Here is a 19,305-nt window from a genome sequence, read left to right on the forward strand (position 1 = left end):
CAACAGGGAATTATGCTATGTAAAAACCATGCACATAAAACGGTTTATTTGGAAGCTCTTGTAAACCCATAAAATTCTATCGCTGCCCAAAGTAAATAAATAAATAATTGCAGCGAGTCCAGTGATCCACGCTTGGGCCGATGATCTACGCAAACACAGTGACTCTTTGACCATCGACGCCGCCGTAGACGTACTGACACATGTGATACAGGGGCCCCGATGTTGTGGCGTGCACTGGGGAGGAGACTGTAGGTTCACCTCCTGAGTGATCACGGGGTCTGGCGAAGGTTGGCAGGAGCTATAACACACAGCAACTAGGCCCGATAGTCGGATGAGTAGGGTTTCACGGTAGGACTGAATTGGGAGTTGGCCGCAACAATGTTCTTTATATTAGATCTAGTAAGCGAGTAAGTACGTGGGTACAAATTCCACAGTACACTAAAGGCAGTGATGGGTTTTGACTATGTTGTAAGCGGTATTTGGTAGTAAGCATAATTGAGATCAAAAATGCTAAAATATTTTGTTTTGTTAAACCAATGACAAGCAGAGTTAAGGTCCAGTAAAGCCACCATTCTGTAGAAATATATTTATTAAGAAATCTAAAATCTGTTACTATGTATTCTTTTTTTTACCTTTTGGCACTAAAAATGACGGAGAGCTGAAATTGGAGGTAGAGGCTCCGATTTCAACATTATCTAAAATCTTTTGTATATGGTCTTGCATGATCTGCATTCAAGGGCCTAATGACTGTCAAGGGTGACTTCTTACTGATTTCTTTAACCAAAAGTTTTATTTTATACTGCATTCAGTGTGTGTGCCCTAATATTTTAGTGTAAATACCAGAAAATTATGACATTGATCTTTGACTGCTTTTTTTTCTGATCAGGGATGAGATGGTCCAATAATAAGATTTCTCCATTCTCAGCAGTGGCCTGTAAAATGTTAACAATAGTCTGGTTTTTTGATTCAGGTGGTATAAAGGGAACGATAATTTGTTTATTGGTGGAGCTGGGTGTGGCGGGGCATGGGGCTGGCACCACTACCGGCTTCCCCGAGTTGACATCCGCTGCTGCGGCTGCCTCCTTGCCCAGTAGGGAAGTTGGAGGGGGTGGGGGTAACACCAACAGCTCAGTTCCGGCGACTGAAGTACCTGGTTCGTTACTCTCCAAGACCTCGGTAATTTCGGGTTCTTGCCCTATGATCGGGGCGTTCGAGACGCCTGGGTCGGGACACAGGCCATGGAAACAGTCTGTTCATGAGCTGCTCGATCTCTGCGAGGGTTGCTCCGCGTGGCTCGTCCGTAGCAGAAGCCTGGGTCCTTGTCCTGACTTGGTTTTTAATACTGGGTGGGCAATTGCTTGGGTTGCTGCCCCCGAGTGTGGGCTCATCTATATCTGTCTGTCACTGTTCGAGGGGAACTCTGTGCAGGTATGTTCTCTGCCGGGTCAGACGGGAACGAGTCTGTCGGGGCGGTGTATGGCTGGTCGTCAGGTCGAGGTCTACCCCGGGAGATTGGCTCTTTAACATAATTATTTAAATCCGGTTGGATATTTTATTTTGTCTTAATACGCAACGAACTTTCGAGGCCAGGCCACGAGGTGACCTGGTCAGCCTTTAAGCCGGTGTAATATTTCTGTTGGCATGTTATTTCTGTGTATCAGTTAATAACTCTCTTTTCACGTAATTACTTATGTAACGTTTTATTTCCTTATGCCGCTGGACATCAATAAAGAGCTTTCCGTAGACTTGTGTGAGTTTCACTGAGCAGCCATGTGAGTCCCGAGGCGTGTGGGACTAGTGCTACTGCGCAAGGGGGAGTCGAGCCTAGTCCCCACACGGGTCACGTCACGGCCCGAGCCAGGAGTCTACGGCCGGGTCCACATGCCCCTACACGTGGTCGCGCCCAAGTTACACAGTTTCAGTATATCCGAACCCCCCCTCCCCCCCCTAACGTCAATACATAGTTTTCAAATGGGTAATTGAACATTAGTTATTCAACATTTCCATCCTGCATTCTTGTGTAGTTTATAAATTTGGCATAAATTGTAAATTTTATGATAGACATGTTGCACTAATAGGAATTGCATATTGAAGTTTCTCTCAAAATTTAGAAACACCTAACTGTTAGGTACATTTTAGGTTCCAAAGCAAGAAACTCTTTGATAGTAATTACAACCTCAGAATTATACACTATGCACTATGGCAAACAGACGAACAACTGTGTAGCTGCATACTCATGCAGATTCTGTGAGAATAATTTGCGGCGATGGAGGATGTAAAAAAAAAAAAAAATAAGATAGTGCAGAAAACTTGCATAAATATTTGTGAAAAATAGATGTGGATTCTTTTAATTGGACTGTACTTCGAACACAAAATCACCCACTCATAACAGTATCTTTTCTTATAAAAATGTTTTAAACTGCACATGCCTAACATAGTGGACTATTTCAAATGTAATTGCTATTTTGCTAATTATGAACATATTTGCTTTTAACTGAACTGTTTTCAAACTAGTGTCAAAAGGGTAGGAATAGAAAATATTTATATTTGAGATAAAGGAAATAAAAATAGTATAAAGCTGCATGTTATATATTACAGTTATTTTTGAAAGCAAGAACTATAAATCTTTTGAAATATAACTTGAAATTGGATTTGTTGTAACAAAGCTTGACTCACAGAAACCAGTAATAAGTCCCATGGTTTAACAAACATTTCACACTGAATTATGTGTCAATGGTGTTGACTTTATTGTAACAAATAACAGAAGTCTCCAGAAATCCACTAGCTTATTTGTGAAATACAAAACATAGAACGTTTTTTATAAATTATAACACTGACATCTACACCTGCACATTGTTTGAATGCATGTGTGCTTTAGTATAACTTGGTGAGATGTCCACACAGGTAAAGTCTTCAATTAGCACTTGGTGATGGTTGGTGAGACGTGCGTTGCTGCTACTTGGTGCTGGGTGACACCGCGCCTGTGCTTCATCACACGTAGTACAACCGTACACTCGACGTGGAGATGAGGAGGTCGTCATCGAAGAACTTGGTCTCGATCACTACGTTGCCACTGCAAGCACATGTCACCTGTGCAGCAACACATTGCCACTGCAAGCACATTCAAGGTGTCTAATGCAATGATACCAAAAAATTCCTGTACATGCTTGTACACTTTAATTACTGACAAGTGCAACTACATGTACGACTGAGTCTCCCATGTGGAATGTCCCGATATTGAATAATGCGCATTTCAATGTACCTAAATATTTAAATATTTTAATTCACTAAATAAACGTCTCATTTCCTCATTGGACGGTAAAAAATGGGTTAAATTTAATGAAGCATCATTACATGCTCAGAGTAGTGGTCTGTTTCAAATCCATTTGAATGTATGAGTTAGTGTTTTATTATTCACCAGAATGTGAGAAGTTATATTAATCAAGAAATATTTTAACAGGCAGGCATGCTGTAGTTGAAAAGATATCCTAGACCTGCAGAGATAAATGTTAATTTCTGCGAAAATCTGCTTTACAAATCTGACAACAGACCACTCTTTTTATGCTGTTTATTAGAAAATAGATGGATATTTACTAATGAGTAATTTATATTAACACTGCCCTAAAAATTAGAGATACTTAACTTAGTAAGATTACAGATCCAAGGAATGTGTTTTGTTTTTATACAAATGGTTGGTTCAATATGACCGACTATCTAGAGGTTAGGGACAGTAACGATGAGGAAACACGCAGTTGGCAGTAAGCAGAGGGCGAGGTCCACGGAAGCGCGAGTGCAGACAGGGAAGGTGACCAGTCGCAAAACGAACGTTTTCTTATAGTAGCATAACACGACCAGCGACAGCATCACGTGTGTGTGCCATGCGCGGCTAGCCGCTGTCGACCTTCAAAACAGCTGCAGTGGACAGGATTAGCAGGTCAGCAGAGCAGAGGAGGAGTAAAAAGGGAGGGGGGGGGGGGTAAATGATGTAGGAGGCGAGAGAGATGGCCAGGAAAGAGAGGAAGCACACGGACAGCAAATCAGCGATGAGGAATATTCAAAATACAGTCAAACCTCATTTATACGAATTCGCTTAGTACGAAATTCCCGTTTATGCGAAGTATTTTCACAGTCCCAGAAAATAAGGTATGCTTTCCTATGTTATTCAGTACTTTTAATACGAAATACGGTTAATATGAATTATGAAGTTGTTTTGATCCCTCAAGTGGCTGTTAACGTGTATAAGTAAACAGTTAATATGAATTTCACAGCCGAAGTCTAAAGTAAATCACGTCTTCATAACCATCATGTAAACAAATGTGTCTCCAAAGATAGATGTATGTATCCTACAGCGCAAAATGGTCGAAAAACAAGATGAAAAGTTCAACTCTAGTTGCGATGTTAGTAACTAAACTAGAAAAGATGCCATTTTGTAAACAGAAAACGAAAAGGAAAGTACTCTATACCTTATTAATATTAGTCGTCGGAAGTGTACATACGTAGAAGTTAAAACAATCTATGGAAAAAAGTTCTGATATTTTCCATTGTTCACGCACGTTTGTCTTAACCTCAATTTTGAGTGTGAGTTGTTTTGTAATATGACTGCGAAACGTAAACGCAACCACCTTACATTGCAAGTTAAAGTTAAAATTATTGAAGAAGTAGACAATGGAGAGAGAACGAAAACTGAAATTGCGAGAGAATTTAACATCCCGCAATCATCGTTGTCGACAATACTAAAAAATTGTTTAAAGATGGAATCGGCTTTTGCGAGTTCGTGCAAATTATCAACAAGAAAAAGAATGTGAGGCCCAAAACATCAAGAAATGGAAGCTACATTGTTGCAGTGGTTTGAAAAAATGTGTGCAGCAAACTTGCCTATTTCTGGACCTATGATTCAGAAGAAGGCAGACTACCTAGCATTGAGGTTAGGAATTTCAGACTTCAAGATCAGCAATGGTTGGCTACAACGGTTTAAGGATCGCAACAATCTTGTTGGCAAAACTATGTGTGGGGAGTCGGCAGCAGTAGATACGACCAAAGTTAAAGATTGGATACAGACTGCCCAACCAATACTTGATCAGTACTGGCCCTTGATAAGCTTTGTAATGTGGTAAACAATGCCTATAAGAAAAAAATAGTGTAAACCAGAATTTATGCTTTTTTTAAACCAAATGTTTGAATAGAAAATGTGTCATGAATGCAAGTTTATTGAAGTTTGTATTATGATTTATTCTGTAAGTGTTGCATTGTGTTTGTTTTCTTCAGTGTTTACAAATTGTTATGCAAGTAGTGAAGCCAGCTTACACTACCAACAGTGTATATAATTTTCTTTATGGTTGTTAATATAGGCATTTAAAGTTCAATCAATTTTTTTTTGTCATGATATCCCAATAGTTCGGTTAATACAAACTCTCGTTATTACAAAGTGCTAAAATTATGATCCCTTCAGGTTTGTAATAATGAAGTTTGACTGTAGATTCACGGGAAGAATTTGCGCTGTTGTGATAAACAAACGTCAACTCGGTCTTCTTAAAGCCCTGGTAATTAGCCAGCCAGCCAGCCAGCCAGCCAGTGGGAAGCCGCGCTACACCGCAGCTCAGATCAACGAACGGTGAGTGATCAGTCACAATGGTTCAAAAGTAAACGTATACTTTCCGCAATAAGCCAATTAAGGAGCGTCACAGTTGAAAGGAGGGACTTCTCTCCTCTGGAAAAACTTCTCAACCAAAATAATAACTTGGATGAGAGTTGGTATTCCTTAATTTTTATATTGTAACACTACTTCCACCTCTGAAGTGAACATACTCAATGCAAGTTTATCTTTTTAATTTATATCCAGCACACATTCCATCAGTTTTATCTATAGTTGGAGGTAGTGTAATAATTGTAATGGGAAGTAGTACAGCTAAAGCAGTGCGTTAATGCATTTTGGTAAGTATGACAATAAAGATAACAAAAATTTTGTTTAAAATATATGGAATTGTCATGCCACAGGCTACTTTCTTTATTGTTTATGCAGTTGTGTTTATTTCAGCATATTTTAGTTTCCCTTGTTTTTATTAATAATAATCTTTGGTTGGCAATTTAATTTAAATTATTTACCATTGTATTTTGTTTCGCCTCTGAACTTGCACCATTTGTTAATCTAGTGTTGCCAATAGCACCGACTGGCTAGAGTGCAAGTTTGATAACTTTTTATATCAGTCCTTTGTAATATTTATTTTTTATATTTTTCAATTATCTGGTTGGGGTGCAGATGTCTTGTTCGTGTGACTGCGACACCAGTGCTGAAGCCCAGCGGTGGCAGGGAGAGAGACTGCAAGAGTTGACAGTCGCGCCGGAGTGCACGCATTGCTCCGCGGCTAGTCCGCGCAGCGCGAGTGAAACTACTGAGGGGCGTTTATGACTTTGCATCCATACTAGAGTTCTTCGAGCTAGCGTATCTGCTATTCACTGGGTGGCATGCATATTTTTCTTCAGTCTGCATGTTAGGCAGGAAGTGTGGGCCAAGTTGACTTCACCCTGGCTCTACTCGCATGCATTGAAACTCAAGGATACTTAAGTGTGAGCACGAAAAAAGAAGACGGGCCATGCAACAGTCTACATGACGCTAACAACACTGGACTACAAGTAAGTGGATCATCGTTTTAAAACTTGGCTACGCCTTCTCGTGCTGCAGTTTACCCGTGTGTCTGTGCCTTTGATTGTTTGAATGCTTCCTGAGTGATGTCACTGTACCTGAACGTCTTCTACTTGAATCGTAGAACTTTTACAGCATAGTACACATCCTTTGGCAGTCTAAGGATAGTGTGCGATTTTCACTACTATTTTTCGAGAAATTTTTTGTTTTAAATTTACTCTGCTGGCCAGCCTAATAAAAAGATAAGAAGTGAATTTCACTTAAGCACACTGGATTTAAATTTGTCATTTTGCATATCTTCGCTCCAGGACTTATAATACAAACTTTATAAACTTTACCTTTTTATTGTAAATTAATCCTGTATTGTAAATTTTGCGTAGTTTTAATCTTATAGTCATTTGCTTCTACGTAGTGGGCCCTTCTTTTTGATACGGATAATGTGTATGATCATTTTACCCTTCTCTCATTTTGGTCCAAGCTAATAACTTTTAAACTTGGTTATATTTTACGTGCAATTTCTTTTTTGAATATCCATGTGCCCTGTACATCATCATTTTCGTATGTTAGTTGGCGCATGGTCACATGTGGTAAAATAAATATAATAAATTTAAATAGTTTATGGTTTGCAATAATTTTTTTTATACATCACTGCTATTCACGTAGACATAATTTGGATTCCTCTGCTATTCACTTTAGCCCACTCCTGGCATTTACTCGGAGATGTATTGCATTTTTTATGTAGTAACGGCCTAGTCAGGGGGGGGGGAGGGGGGGGACAATAGTGGCTCACTGTATGGAACAGTGGCTGCAGTTTTACTCCCAAATACGTTGTTTTAGCAACATTCAGAGAAAAAAATATAGAACTTTTGAACTATGAAAACTGGCCTGTGAAAAAAAAATTTTTACTTTAACGGAGGCACAAGATAATTGCTCTTTCTTTAGTGTCCTTAAATAAAAGACCTTTGTTGGTAGATGCGTTTAAGATTCCTCATTGGTGCTTTAGAAAATACTGAGGAATTAAAGCTGCTGTGCTGCAGCGCTGCTGGCTCGTCAGTGAAGGGCCTGGGGACAGCAAGCTGCTGTGCTGCAGCGCTGCTGGCTCGTCAGTGAAGGGCCTGGGGACAGCAAGCTGCTGTGCTGCAGCGCTGCTGGCTCATCAGTGAAGGGCCTGGGGACAGCAAGCTGCTGTGCTGCAGCGCTGCTGGCTCGTCAGTGAAGGGCCTGGGGACAGCAAGCTGCTGTGCTGCAGCGCTGCTGGCTCGTCAGTGAAGGGCCTGTGATAGCAAGCTGCTGTGCTGCAGCGCTGCTGTGCTGCAGCGCTGCTGGCTCGTCAGTGAAGGGCCTGGGGACAGCAAGCTGCTGTGCTGCAGCGCTGCTGGCTCATCAGTGAAGGGCCTGGGGACAGCAAGCTGCTGTGCTGCAGCGCTGCTGGCTCGTCAGTGAAGGGCCTGGGGACAGCAAGCTGCTGTGCTGCAGCGCTGCTGGCTCGTCAGTGAAGGGCCTGTGGTAGCAAGCTGCTGTGCTGCAGCGCTGCTGGCTCGTCAGTGAAGGGCCTGGGGACAGCAAGCTGCTGTGCTGCAGCGCTGCTGGCTCGTCAGTGAAGGGCCTGGGGACAGCAAGCTGCTGTGCTGCAGCGCTGCTGGCTCGTCAGTGAAGGGCCTGTGGTAGCAAGCTGCTGTGCTGCAGCGCTGCTGTGCTGCAGCGCTGCTGGCTCGTCAGTGAAGGGCCTGGGGACAGCAAGCTGCTGTGCTGCAGCGCTGCTGGCTCGTCAGTGAAGGGCCTGTGGTAGCAAGCTGCTGTGCTGCAGCGCTGCTGGCTCGTCAGTGAAGGGCCTGGGGACAGCAAGCTGCTGTGCTGCAGCGCTGCTGGCTCGTCAGTGAAGGGCCTGTGGTAGCAAGCTGCTGTGCTGCAGCGCTGCTGGCTCGTCAGTGAAGGGCCTGGGGACAGCAAGCTGCTGTGCTGCAGCGCTGCTGGCTCGTCAGTGAAGGGCCTGGGGACAGCAAGCTGCTGTGCTGCAGCGCTGCTGGCTCGTCAGTGAAGGGCCTGTGGTAGCAAGCTGCTGTGCTGCAGCGCTGCTGTGCTGCAGCGCTGCTGGCTCGTCAGTGAAGGGCCTGGGGACAGCAAGCTGCTGTGCTGCAGCGCTGCTGGCTCGTCAGTGAAGGGCCTGGGGACAGCAAGCTGCTGTGCTGCAGCGCTGCTGGCTCGTCAGTGAAGGGCCTGGGGACAGCAAGCTGCTGTGCTGCAGCGCTGCTGGCTCATCAGTGAAGGGCCTGGGGACAGCAAGCTGCTGTGCTGCAGCGCTGCTGGCTCATCAGTGAAGGGCCTGGGGACAGCAAGCTGCTGTGCTGCAGCGCTGCTGGCTCATCAGTGAAGGGCCTGGGGACAGCAAGCTGCTGTGCTGCAGCGCTGCTGGCTCATCAGTGAAGGGCCTGGGGACAGCAAGCTGCTGTGCTGCAGCGCTGCTGGCTCATCAGTGAAGGGCCTGGGGACAGCAAGCTGCTGTGCTGCAGCGCTGCTGGCTCGTCAGTGAAGGGCCTGGGGACAGCAAGCTGCTGTGCTGCAGCGCTGCTGGCTCATCAGTGAAGGGCCTGGGGACAGCAAGCTGCTGTGCTGCAGCGCTGCTGGCTCGTCAGTGAAGGGCCTGGGGACAGCAAGCTGCTGTGCTGCAGCGCTGCTGGCTCGTCAGTGAAGGGCCTGTGGTAGCAAGCTGCTGTGCTGCAGCGCTGCTGTGCTGCAGCGCTGCTGGCTCGTCAGTGAAGGGCCTGGGGACAGCAAGCTGCTGTGCTGCAGCGCTGCTGGCTCATCAGTGAAGGGCCTGGGGACAGCAAGCTGCTGTGCTGCAGCGCTGCTGGCTCGTCAGTGAAGGGCCTGGGGACAGCAAGCTGCTGTGCTGCAGCGCTGCTGGCTCGTCAGTGAAGGGCCTGTGGTAGCAAGCTGCTGTGCTGCAGCGCTGCTGTGCTGCAGCGCTGCTGGCTCGTCAGTGAAGGGCCTGGGGACAGCAAGCTGCTGTGCTGCAGCGCTGCTGGCTCGTCAGTGAAGGGCCTGTGGTAGCAAGCTGCTGTGCTGCAGCGCTGCTGGCTCGTCAGTGAAGGGCCTGGGGACAGCAAGCTGCTGTGCTGCAGCGCTGCTGGCTCGTCAGTGAAGGGCCTGGGGACAGCAAGCCGCCCAATGCCGTGCATCTCCAGAGTCCACGAAGGAGTCAAATAAAGCAGCCCAGAAGGGAAGAAGAAGAAAAGCGAAAAGGAACTGCAAGCTCCTATATGTAAACCCTACTGCACAACAGAAAACTTAACAGTGGTAAAAAAAAAAAAACCCTAACTAAATGATACTGAAAAAATAAAAAAAATGAAAAAAAATTAAGATTTAGGATTTTGTTTTTCTTTGTGAATTCCCGTTAGCGCTTTGGGAGAAATCCTTTGGCTTCATCCTTGAAGAGTGCCGAAAGCAGAGAATAGCTGAAGAAAGGTGAAGACTACTCTACAAAAAATCACAATAGTCAATATATGATGAGAATAACAAACAAGAAGGAACTAACTCCCTATCAATCAAGACTACATCACTCTTTCTCTTAGATGAAACTTCAAAAATGCATGCAACCAAGAACCGTAGGTGTGAACCTTCTCCAGGTTACAGAGAAACTGCCTGAACAGGGTTAGTGATTCCAGATTTGCGTAGTAGCCAAGAATAGGGTGGAAGACCAGTAGACGGCACACGCAGCATGAACCAGTGAGGCCTGAAGGGGTGGGGTGGCTCACCGCACTGGACAACAGGAAGGGTGGACCCTGGGAGCGCCATCAGAGTGACAGCAGGGAACACACGAGGGAACCAAGAGGACAGGCAGGCAAAGTGGGAGCTGCTCTACGCACGCACGTCGTCAACCATGCCAACTGCAGGGACTGGCAAGACTCGGGGCAGTCTCTGAATGTGCTCACACTCGTGGAAGCTGGCACCACGGCTGTGTGCAGAGAGCGAAAAGGGGCGTAGTTTATTGGTGGTTACCGGTCGCTGCTGTTAACGCAGCATCTGGACGGGAAATGTGTGATAGCAGCCCATGAAAGCAGTGGGCTAACTAAGCCAAATGCCTTGTAGAAAAATAATTAAATAAATATTGAAATGACATGCTTTGACACTAATAAGGGGAACAAGTTTTTTGAATGTACACATAACATTTTCCTATAGTTTCAGGTGCTGACTGGCTGGTGGGTTTTGTTTACGTGAACTAACCTTTTTACAAAACCTGCACCCAAAGAAGTACGTAGTGGGTGTCCATTTCACCTACCACATACTTGTGCACTATTTGCTCCATTATCTTCCCTATTGCTGATGTGAGGTAGAGATGTGTTGCCTTCCTCTACTCTGGAGCTCCCAGGAAGAGAGCACTCATCGGGATCTCAATGGCCATCTCGTCACAAGGTGGCTGGCCAATTCGCAGGCGGCACAGCCGAGGCGTGGGTGGCACGACCGAGTCTCTTATAGGAATATTAATGTGGCAGGGTTCACCACCACAGCATGCAGAAGATTCCAGTCGGCAAGTGATTCATCGAGACAGGTTCCGGTGCAAGGCCGTTTATTGTGACCAACACAAATCACTGATCTGGCCTCCTTCATACTCACTGACAGTTGCACCGAAAGTTTGATAGTGCCAACTGTTAAAGGACACGTAACTGACGGGAGACGTAAGTGCATGCGACGATCTCGAAGACTTTCTGCAGTGCTAGCCACGAAGAGGCATCTGCAGATAGTTGGGTTGACATGTCCGGAAACGGAGAGCCTTTACCTTTCGAGCCAGGGCGCCCATAAAATGACGTAATGATCAGCAACAGGCAGGTGTGGCCGCGACAGCTGGCTCTTGTAGCTGAATATCGCAAGTCCTAAGTGCGGGCCATTCCGATGGGTACAGGATACACGAGCCAAGGCGTCAAGTATCGAGGTGACAAGGTTGGTAGGCAGTTAGGTGGGAACTGGTAATCACAGCTTCTGCTATCTCTTTTATTGCTTGTCGGGCCAGGAGGAGGGTGGCAGTGTTAGCACCACATGCAAGTAGGCGGGGAAGGGAGGGGATCAGGCAAGTCTCGGTGGTTCGCGGTCAGGCAGCTGGGCGTGTACTGGGATGGTGACCATGCAGCACCACAGCCTTGGAGAGGGGGGGGGGACGAGTAGTTGCACACGTGACACGTGTCAAGGTTTACCAGTCTGAAACTTGACATGTCTCCTTTCTTATACCATGGGCACACCGCCTATTTTATCATGACATTTCCATTAAATCCTTGCCAGTCACTTTCTTTCCATCATTCACTATCTCCCTAATCTCCTCCTTCCCCACTCTCTATCATTCCCCTTTGCACTTCCCCTGTCCCTTCCTGAGATACTGTCAGGTTGTGTATGGCCAACATATCTGCTTTATCTTTATTGCCCATCCCATCACCATTCAGCCCCTTCGGCACTGTATCTATACCTCAGTGCCCTTTGAGTTCCTGAAGAAACAATATTTCTTCTGCCAACATCTCTTGTATCCCTGCGCCAATACTTCCCCAGATATTTTTGGTTTTGCTTAATTTCCCCCTCAGTTGCCTCCCTATTTTTTTACGCTTCCCCTCACAAACTCTTTACCACTTATTCTATCATTGCAAACAATCATCTAGGGATGTACTGATATTGAAAAACCGGTTACCAATTACGATTAACGATTCACTAAAAAATTCAAATTCAGCCGATGTTCCAAACCGATTAAGAATACAGATTATATTTGCCCGATTATTACATACATAAATTAAAAAAGAAAACAAAGAGAACTACATTGTGATTAAAATTGATGTAATAGAGGCATGGACCATAAGTGTACATACATATGTATAGAATGCAGACAAAATCATTTTTATTTACATAAATATTTAAGATTTTGGTAAGCTAGCTAAGGTATTGCACATAACATTAATAGCTACAGTTAATAGCTTTTAGATTTTTGTGAAGAAATACAAGCTGATTGACTTTGTTTGGTTCCACATATTACTTGTAGTGAAAAACGTTTTGTTTCCATGTACGCCACCACGCGATATTTTTTGAGAACAATATTTAGACACTGCATATTTAGCGTCCGGCCTGGATCCAAAAAAAAATATTTCCACACAGCACTGCGACTAGCGTACCCATGATTATTATGCAACATTAAATAGTGAATGCAATGTATAACAGCTCTTAACAAATATTTATTTTGGTAAATGCCAACAAATAGAAAACTTAGCAAAATATACTGTAATATTTGATCAAAGAATTCGTCGCTCCGTTTACGTAATGTATGGACGTGCATTCGTGACTAGAAAACAATAAAACAATCTACAGTCACCAAGTCGTCTTCGCTAACACAGACATTACCAATATTCGATAAATTAATTTTGGTCGCAAACAGAAATATTCCTACAACCGACCACCAACTATCGCAATTGTGAACTTTTATTCCTGGTTAAATATTTGTTGTTAATATACGGTAATAATAAAAAATAAAGAAGACTTTCCCGTTATTAAAGCGAATTCAATCATAATAAAAAAAATAGAAAAAGGTTCACGTATACAACGGAAATTCTGGTGAAGTGAGATAAGTTGGCCAAATTGTTTTTGTTCATCACATGACGTGCGTAACCTAAACATAAAATGGAGATCTTGTGATGATGCTGTTGTGTTTTATACTGTTTTATGTGTTGTATTTTATTACAAGCGGCACTCAAAGCAGTTCTTTGATGCATGGAGCTAACAATAATGGAAATACTAGCCATACATGCTAGAAGAAAATCGTCAATTGCATAAAATAAGAGTATATTAAATTTATTAGACGACAAAGTTTCTGAAACTTTCAGCGCGTGTGTAGACCTACAGTCTGAACGGTGTTTCATGAATTAAACTTAAAAGAGTTTACTGTTTACCTTTAAAAGAATATTAGCATCATTGGCATGTTTTTCTTATAATGCTAAGAGATAACTATGATAAATATAATGAGAAAATGTTGACAATTTTGTCTAAATAATCGGTTGAAATATCGCAGATTAAGATTAATTACCGATTCTCTATTATCGGGCGATTACAGTTAATCGGGATTCGAATCGGAACATCCCTACAATCATCTCTCCTCACCTTATAGTTTTTGAATCTGTCTACTATAGAGTGGCCAGTCACCGCCCACAGCCTGGTGATGAAGCACTTACTTGAGCACTTGGGCAGGCATCATCTGGGACTCCGGGGCTGCCTCTATTAGCGACTGCCACGTGTTGGTGGAGTTGGGGATGACGAAGCCAAACTCAAAGAACCACTCCTCCAGAGATCGCCCCTGTAACACCGTTGCTTGGTCGCGTCCCGGCCGCTCGCCTGGCCACATCACCACAACTTCCTGGCGTCACGCACCTTGAACAGCACCTTCTGTTCCAACCGGAACTTCTCCATGGGCTCCACGGAGGAGAAGTTGATCTCGCGGGAGACCGCACGGCACTGCAGGATGCTCTTGGGGACACGTGCTTCGTGCTCCACGGTGGGCAGCGACCTGCAGAAACCCTTCTCACTGCGGCTGTCTTTTGCCATTACCAGCAGACAGTGAAAATAGTATTAGAATTTGCTTTTCATGTTTGACAGGCTTTCTGAAATTTGAACTAAGGCTTAGATATGTACCGTATTTACCCGCAAAAAAGTCGCCCCTGTGTATGGGTCGCAACTATAATTTTGGTAGTAAAAATACAACTTTTTTCTGTAAGGGTCACCCTCAAGTATCAGTCGCACCATATGTCTACACTAGAGCACAAGTGAAGTCAGCTTATTGGTGCGTAAGAAATAAGGCACTGGTGTTAACCCTCGGTGCTCTTTTTGTCTGCTTTCTGTGCTAGTTTATTACTGCAGAAGAGAATGAGGGCCTCTCCCCTACTCCTAATGACAAAAACACACCCCTGTATCCCTTACCGGCTATTGTATTTTTTTAAACAAATCTTCTTTCAGAATAGAAAAAAAAAGTATTAAGCTACCCCCTCTTGTCAGTTTTTTTTTTTAAAAACCAGCACGCACGTTACAGTCAGCGAGAAAGAAAGTCCTGTGGGAGCTTAAGAACGTAAAGAGCCTTGCTTTGAAGTGCGGCTTTCAAAGCACCAACAATGGCTGTAGTTTTGTCGTGAAATGCACACTCTCACACAAGCAGGCTCCTCCAGCAAGTCATGTTCCTCACCAGCTTTCAAAAGTTTTGCTTAATTTCTAATTTTGGGTTTCCCTATGCACCCTTTCAACACTTATAAACATTCGACATCCATTTAGCACATTTTCTAGGCAAAAATGTAATAGGATCACATACTATGTGACCAATAATTCAATGAAGATGAATCACCCATTACTATGGATAGATTACGTGATCTGTATTTTTAGATAATGGAAATTGTGAAACACACGCTTTAATCTTTATATAACATCTGAGAGTTGATGTGTGTGGCCAATCATCAATTTATTTATGAAATGTGGTCTTGTGTTAATTTTTGTGGCTGTAGAATAACAATAACCGTTGCACATCCTGTTGTCCAGGGTACGATGCTGTAGTGTCATTACCACCACCATGTGAGTTTACATGCACACCCTGGCTAATGTGTAGATAAGGAGGAGGGCACATATTCTCGCAAAAACATGGCAAATAAAAGTGTTTTATTAAGGTTTCTGTCTCCTTGCAATAAGCCCAGGCAGAGATAAGGATTTACACATTAATTTATTATAAGCATCATTCACACACCTTTCACAATAATGCTTTTAAACAAAGATTATAAGTAAAGTTGCAAGAGAAAAACCGGAGTGAAATTAAGAACAACTTACTATAAACTTATGTTTTTGAGGATATATTAAGTATTGAAATGTGTAAATGTTTAGTGTATCTCATACTAAACAAGTCATTTGTGGCATGTGAGTAGATTCAACAGGAGAGGATTTATAATTAATATTGTCATAAAATATTATGCCTTGCAGGGGCAGCCATCAAAGCTAGACGAAAAGAAAGATGGTAAAAAGTGAGAGAAATTTCCTGCCATTCATTTGTCCTCTCTTGGCTCACCTGCTCAACTGTATTGTCGTGTTGGCACTGACGGACACAATGTTCCAGCTTCAAGACGCTGTTTGTGGCTGCCCGTACCCTAGGTATAGCAAACACTTTTCCTCGTTACCTGGAAATGTGTGTGTTACAGTTCAAAACTACTACATAGCCTACTGTATATCATTTTAAATAAAATCTATGGTGGTTAGTTTTTTTTTTCACACTGTAAGAAACTGATTTTTACATTATCTGAAAATGAAATAAAAAAACTTTTTAAATTTTTGTCTCTTTTTTCTCCACACCATAAAAATTCCACTAAACAGATTTATATGAAAAATTTTTGTTAGTAAGGACTTCAGTTAACTTTAACACTATTCAGAATGTGCTTTCACTATTAATGGAGTGAAAAGAGGTAGGTAAATATGGCTTTAAAAATAAAAAAAACCAAGTAGAAATTTGAGATACTGGGGAAAAAAAACCTTAAAACCTCCAACAACCTGTTTATCATTTCCAAAAATCTTATCCATAAAAACAGTACGATTGGTAACTTAAGTTTTAAGAAAAATATTTATATAGCTTTGACTCCAGAAGAGTAGGTGGTCAGAAAATCAGCATGAATAAGATGCATAATAAATTACATAGTGTATTTTTTTTCCTTGTTTGAAATAGAATGCTAAGAGGATCAAAATCAGTTCAGTTTAGTTTCACATTTAAAAAAATACATCCCTGTGAATCAGGCATAATTGAATATTCTAACAAAAAAAATTACTTAAAATTAATAACAAATTTTTTTCATGTTTCAAAATTTTAATGCTAAGGGGTTAGAATGGTCAGTTTAGTTCCATAAGAAAAATATCTCCGAAGCAAATAAAGCGAGGGGTAAAAAACTTGTAATGCCTACAGACATAAGGACGGGGTGGAACGCCATAGCATGGCAAGGATTGCGAACGGGTATTTGTAACACAACAACAATTTTTAAACAATAATAAAGGTTTAATAAAACTTTACAAAAATAAGTAACAAAGTGATCATTACGTAACAAGAGTTTAACACACACAGCAAAAGTGAACGAGCCATTATCAAGGCTACAAAAAAGGTGAGATTTTACGCCGGTGCAACGTGGTACAAAACATGCGCGGTCCCGTTAAGGGGCCTCGAAAGAGGGCGTCACAAGGTAGACGCATTGAAACTGCCAAATTACAAGATTGCCAAAATGCAGGGAAACCCACTGCCTTATGCGCATTACGTGCGTTACAAAAGTAAGTTACATTATCTGAAAATGAATAATTACGTTACGTTTTACGTACGTCGACGACTCAGGGGAGAACAGTTACAAACAAGTGAAGTTAAATTAAATAAAGTCAAGTTACATGAAAACCAAAAGTAATTTTCCAGGTGGCGATCGAAAAGGAATTTAGACAAAACACACAAAATTCAATAAACGTTTACATTATGGAAAGGGCCACCGCCTTACTCCAACTTACATTTTCTTTCCCCCGAGATCGCGCACGTCGTACAAGGTTAAAGTCTAACTGACTGACTACATGCTGGCTAACAATTACTCGAGCTCTCACAAGAGACTAAAATAGGTCTGACGAGCTAGTAGATACACGAAGAACAAGAAGAACAAGACCGAATAAATTGAAAACGTCTGCTTTTATAACATATGTGCCGCGCAGTGCGCATGCGCCGAACGGAGGAGGGGAGGCGAGAAGCAAACAGGCACACACTAGGAGGGGGAAGGAAGCAGGGGACGACGAGCCGCCGCCCGCGCAGACGCGCGGTGTTTGAAAGAAGCGGCGATCCTAACGCTTCAAACTGAAGAAAATGAACATAATTCATAAAGAGTAACATAGTACAAAGTTTTACATTTTTCGAAATCTGATTTAATATATTCACCTTGATGTTAATATAGTGAGTGTGCAATAAGCATACTAATATTACTAACAGCTCTTATTAATCCTATAATTCCACCTTCAAGGAAGGGAAAATTGGAGGGTTTAATTTTAAGAAGAAAATTTTATATAACAGATATTGAAGAGGAAGGTTAGTAACTGAGAATGCAGTAATACAAAAGGAGCTATGTAAACTTTGAGAACTCTTATATCACAGAGTCAAATGTTGGAGAGACTTGTAATAAACAAGTATAGGGTGCAGCAAAACTGATTGTGGACAAGGTGCACAATGATTTTAATTGGACTTCATTAAATTTTAATGAAGTTATGTAACTTAATAATTGATGTCATTATGATTAGACAGCATGATAACTTACACTTTTTGGACTAATAATAATATTTTTATAAATGGATCTTTGGTGGCTAAGTTGTACCTAATAGGTTTTTCTTATAATGTAATTAAAATATTGTACAGTTTGGTGATACAGTGGGGATTCCTAGTATTGGTTGCTAAACAGGAAAAAAATTGTTTGTATTGAAATTATAATTTATTTTCCAGAGAACATTAGATGCCTTTTTACACATGAGTCTTTGTGTCATTGCCATTCTTAAGTTCAATGATGGAATAAGTAATATATTTTGAATTATTTCTCAATTAAACTAAATGCTCCCAAACTTTTTAGGCAATGGGCCGGGAGTAAAGGCACATGACCCCCCCCCCCCCCATCAGACAAGGAGTTTAATACTGTCCTGCTAAAACTACATTAGTTGTGATCCTTTTGCCCATCCCCCCCTGGACCACCCTTGCATATGACCACCTGGCCTATTTTATCAAGAGTTTGTAACGATTCCTTTGAAGAAGACCAGCCCTTAAGGCCCTGGGCCTAGGCTAGGCCATGACACCCCCTCCTTCACGTGCTTATGTGAACCATCCTGTGACTGTGCGTACGCAATGGCCTTTGCGTCATCAAGTATAGTAATTCACATATTTATTTTACTCTTTTCCACAGTATAATAATATGTACACCAATCCCTCACTTAGCACGTCTTGCGCAAATTCATTAAGCGCAATGTTTACTGCCCCAGTCTTGAATAGCACGTCTGTAAATTACAGTTAGCGCGAAGTCTTTGCAGGCAAAATAAAAAGCTGGGTATGAAGCCACAAAGTCTGTTTCAACTTCTGTAAACAACAGATGTGCCGTGGGATACAGTTAGCCAGAGATGCGCAGGTCTGTCTACGCTATCAGCTGTTGTACAAACATCAGCTATGGCAAGTTAAGTTGCGGCTATGGAGTCTAAAGGACCAAATGTTTTTACATCCGTGCGTATGCCTCCGTACCGTACCGTTGTCGCCTGGCCAAAAACCGGGCCGTGAACTCGGTCCAGCCAGTGGCAGGGAATTCACTCAAACAAAGCAACGTCTGCCCTTTCATCTGCCGGTAACTGTACGTACGCAAGCACCTGTAGTGGGAATTATAGTGGAAGCATTATTTCCAAATGAAGCATAATAGTACATAGTTTTCAAGTATTTTGAGTCAAAAATAGAAGTATTACGGTGTGCAGATTGTCATGAAGGTCACACTTACGTTGGTCGCACTTTTGTAATAAGCAAGTCAACTGTGCGCACAATCGTATAAAATAAGGACTCTACCAAATGTTTATATAAGTCTGATGTTGGTTGTTGGTTGTAATAGTGGGAATATATTTGATATTAGGTACCGGATCAGAAA

General features: G+C 42.6%; 1 protein-coding gene across 1 annotated transcript in view; it reads right to left on the bottom strand.

Annotated features, from left to right (window-relative positions):
- Window positions 1–2,723: 2,723 nt before the first annotated feature.
- The window catches only part of LOC134535742 (retinal rod rhodopsin-sensitive cGMP 3',5'-cyclic phosphodiesterase subunit delta), a 71,048-nt gene continuing 54,466 nt past the window's right edge, over window positions 2,724–19,305 (bottom strand). Inside the window, exons 4-6 of the mRNA XM_063374974.1 lie at window positions 14,033–14,168; window positions 13,837–13,958; window positions 2,724–3,073 (exon numbers count right to left, since the gene is read on the bottom strand). Of these exons, the coding sequence (XP_063231044.1) occupies window positions 2,992–3,073; window positions 13,837–13,958; window positions 14,033–14,168 (340 nt within the window). The 3' untranslated portion in view covers window positions 2,724–2,991. The remainder of the gene's footprint in view (window positions 3,074–13,836; window positions 13,959–14,032; window positions 14,169–19,305) is intronic.

The sequence above is a fragment of the Bacillus rossius genome, chromosome 10 (assembly GCF_032445375.1).
Source record: "Bacillus rossius redtenbacheri isolate Brsri chromosome 10, Brsri_v3, whole genome shotgun sequence".
Classification (NCBI taxonomy): Eukaryota; Metazoa; Arthropoda; class Insecta; order Phasmatodea; family Bacillidae; genus Bacillus; species Bacillus rossius.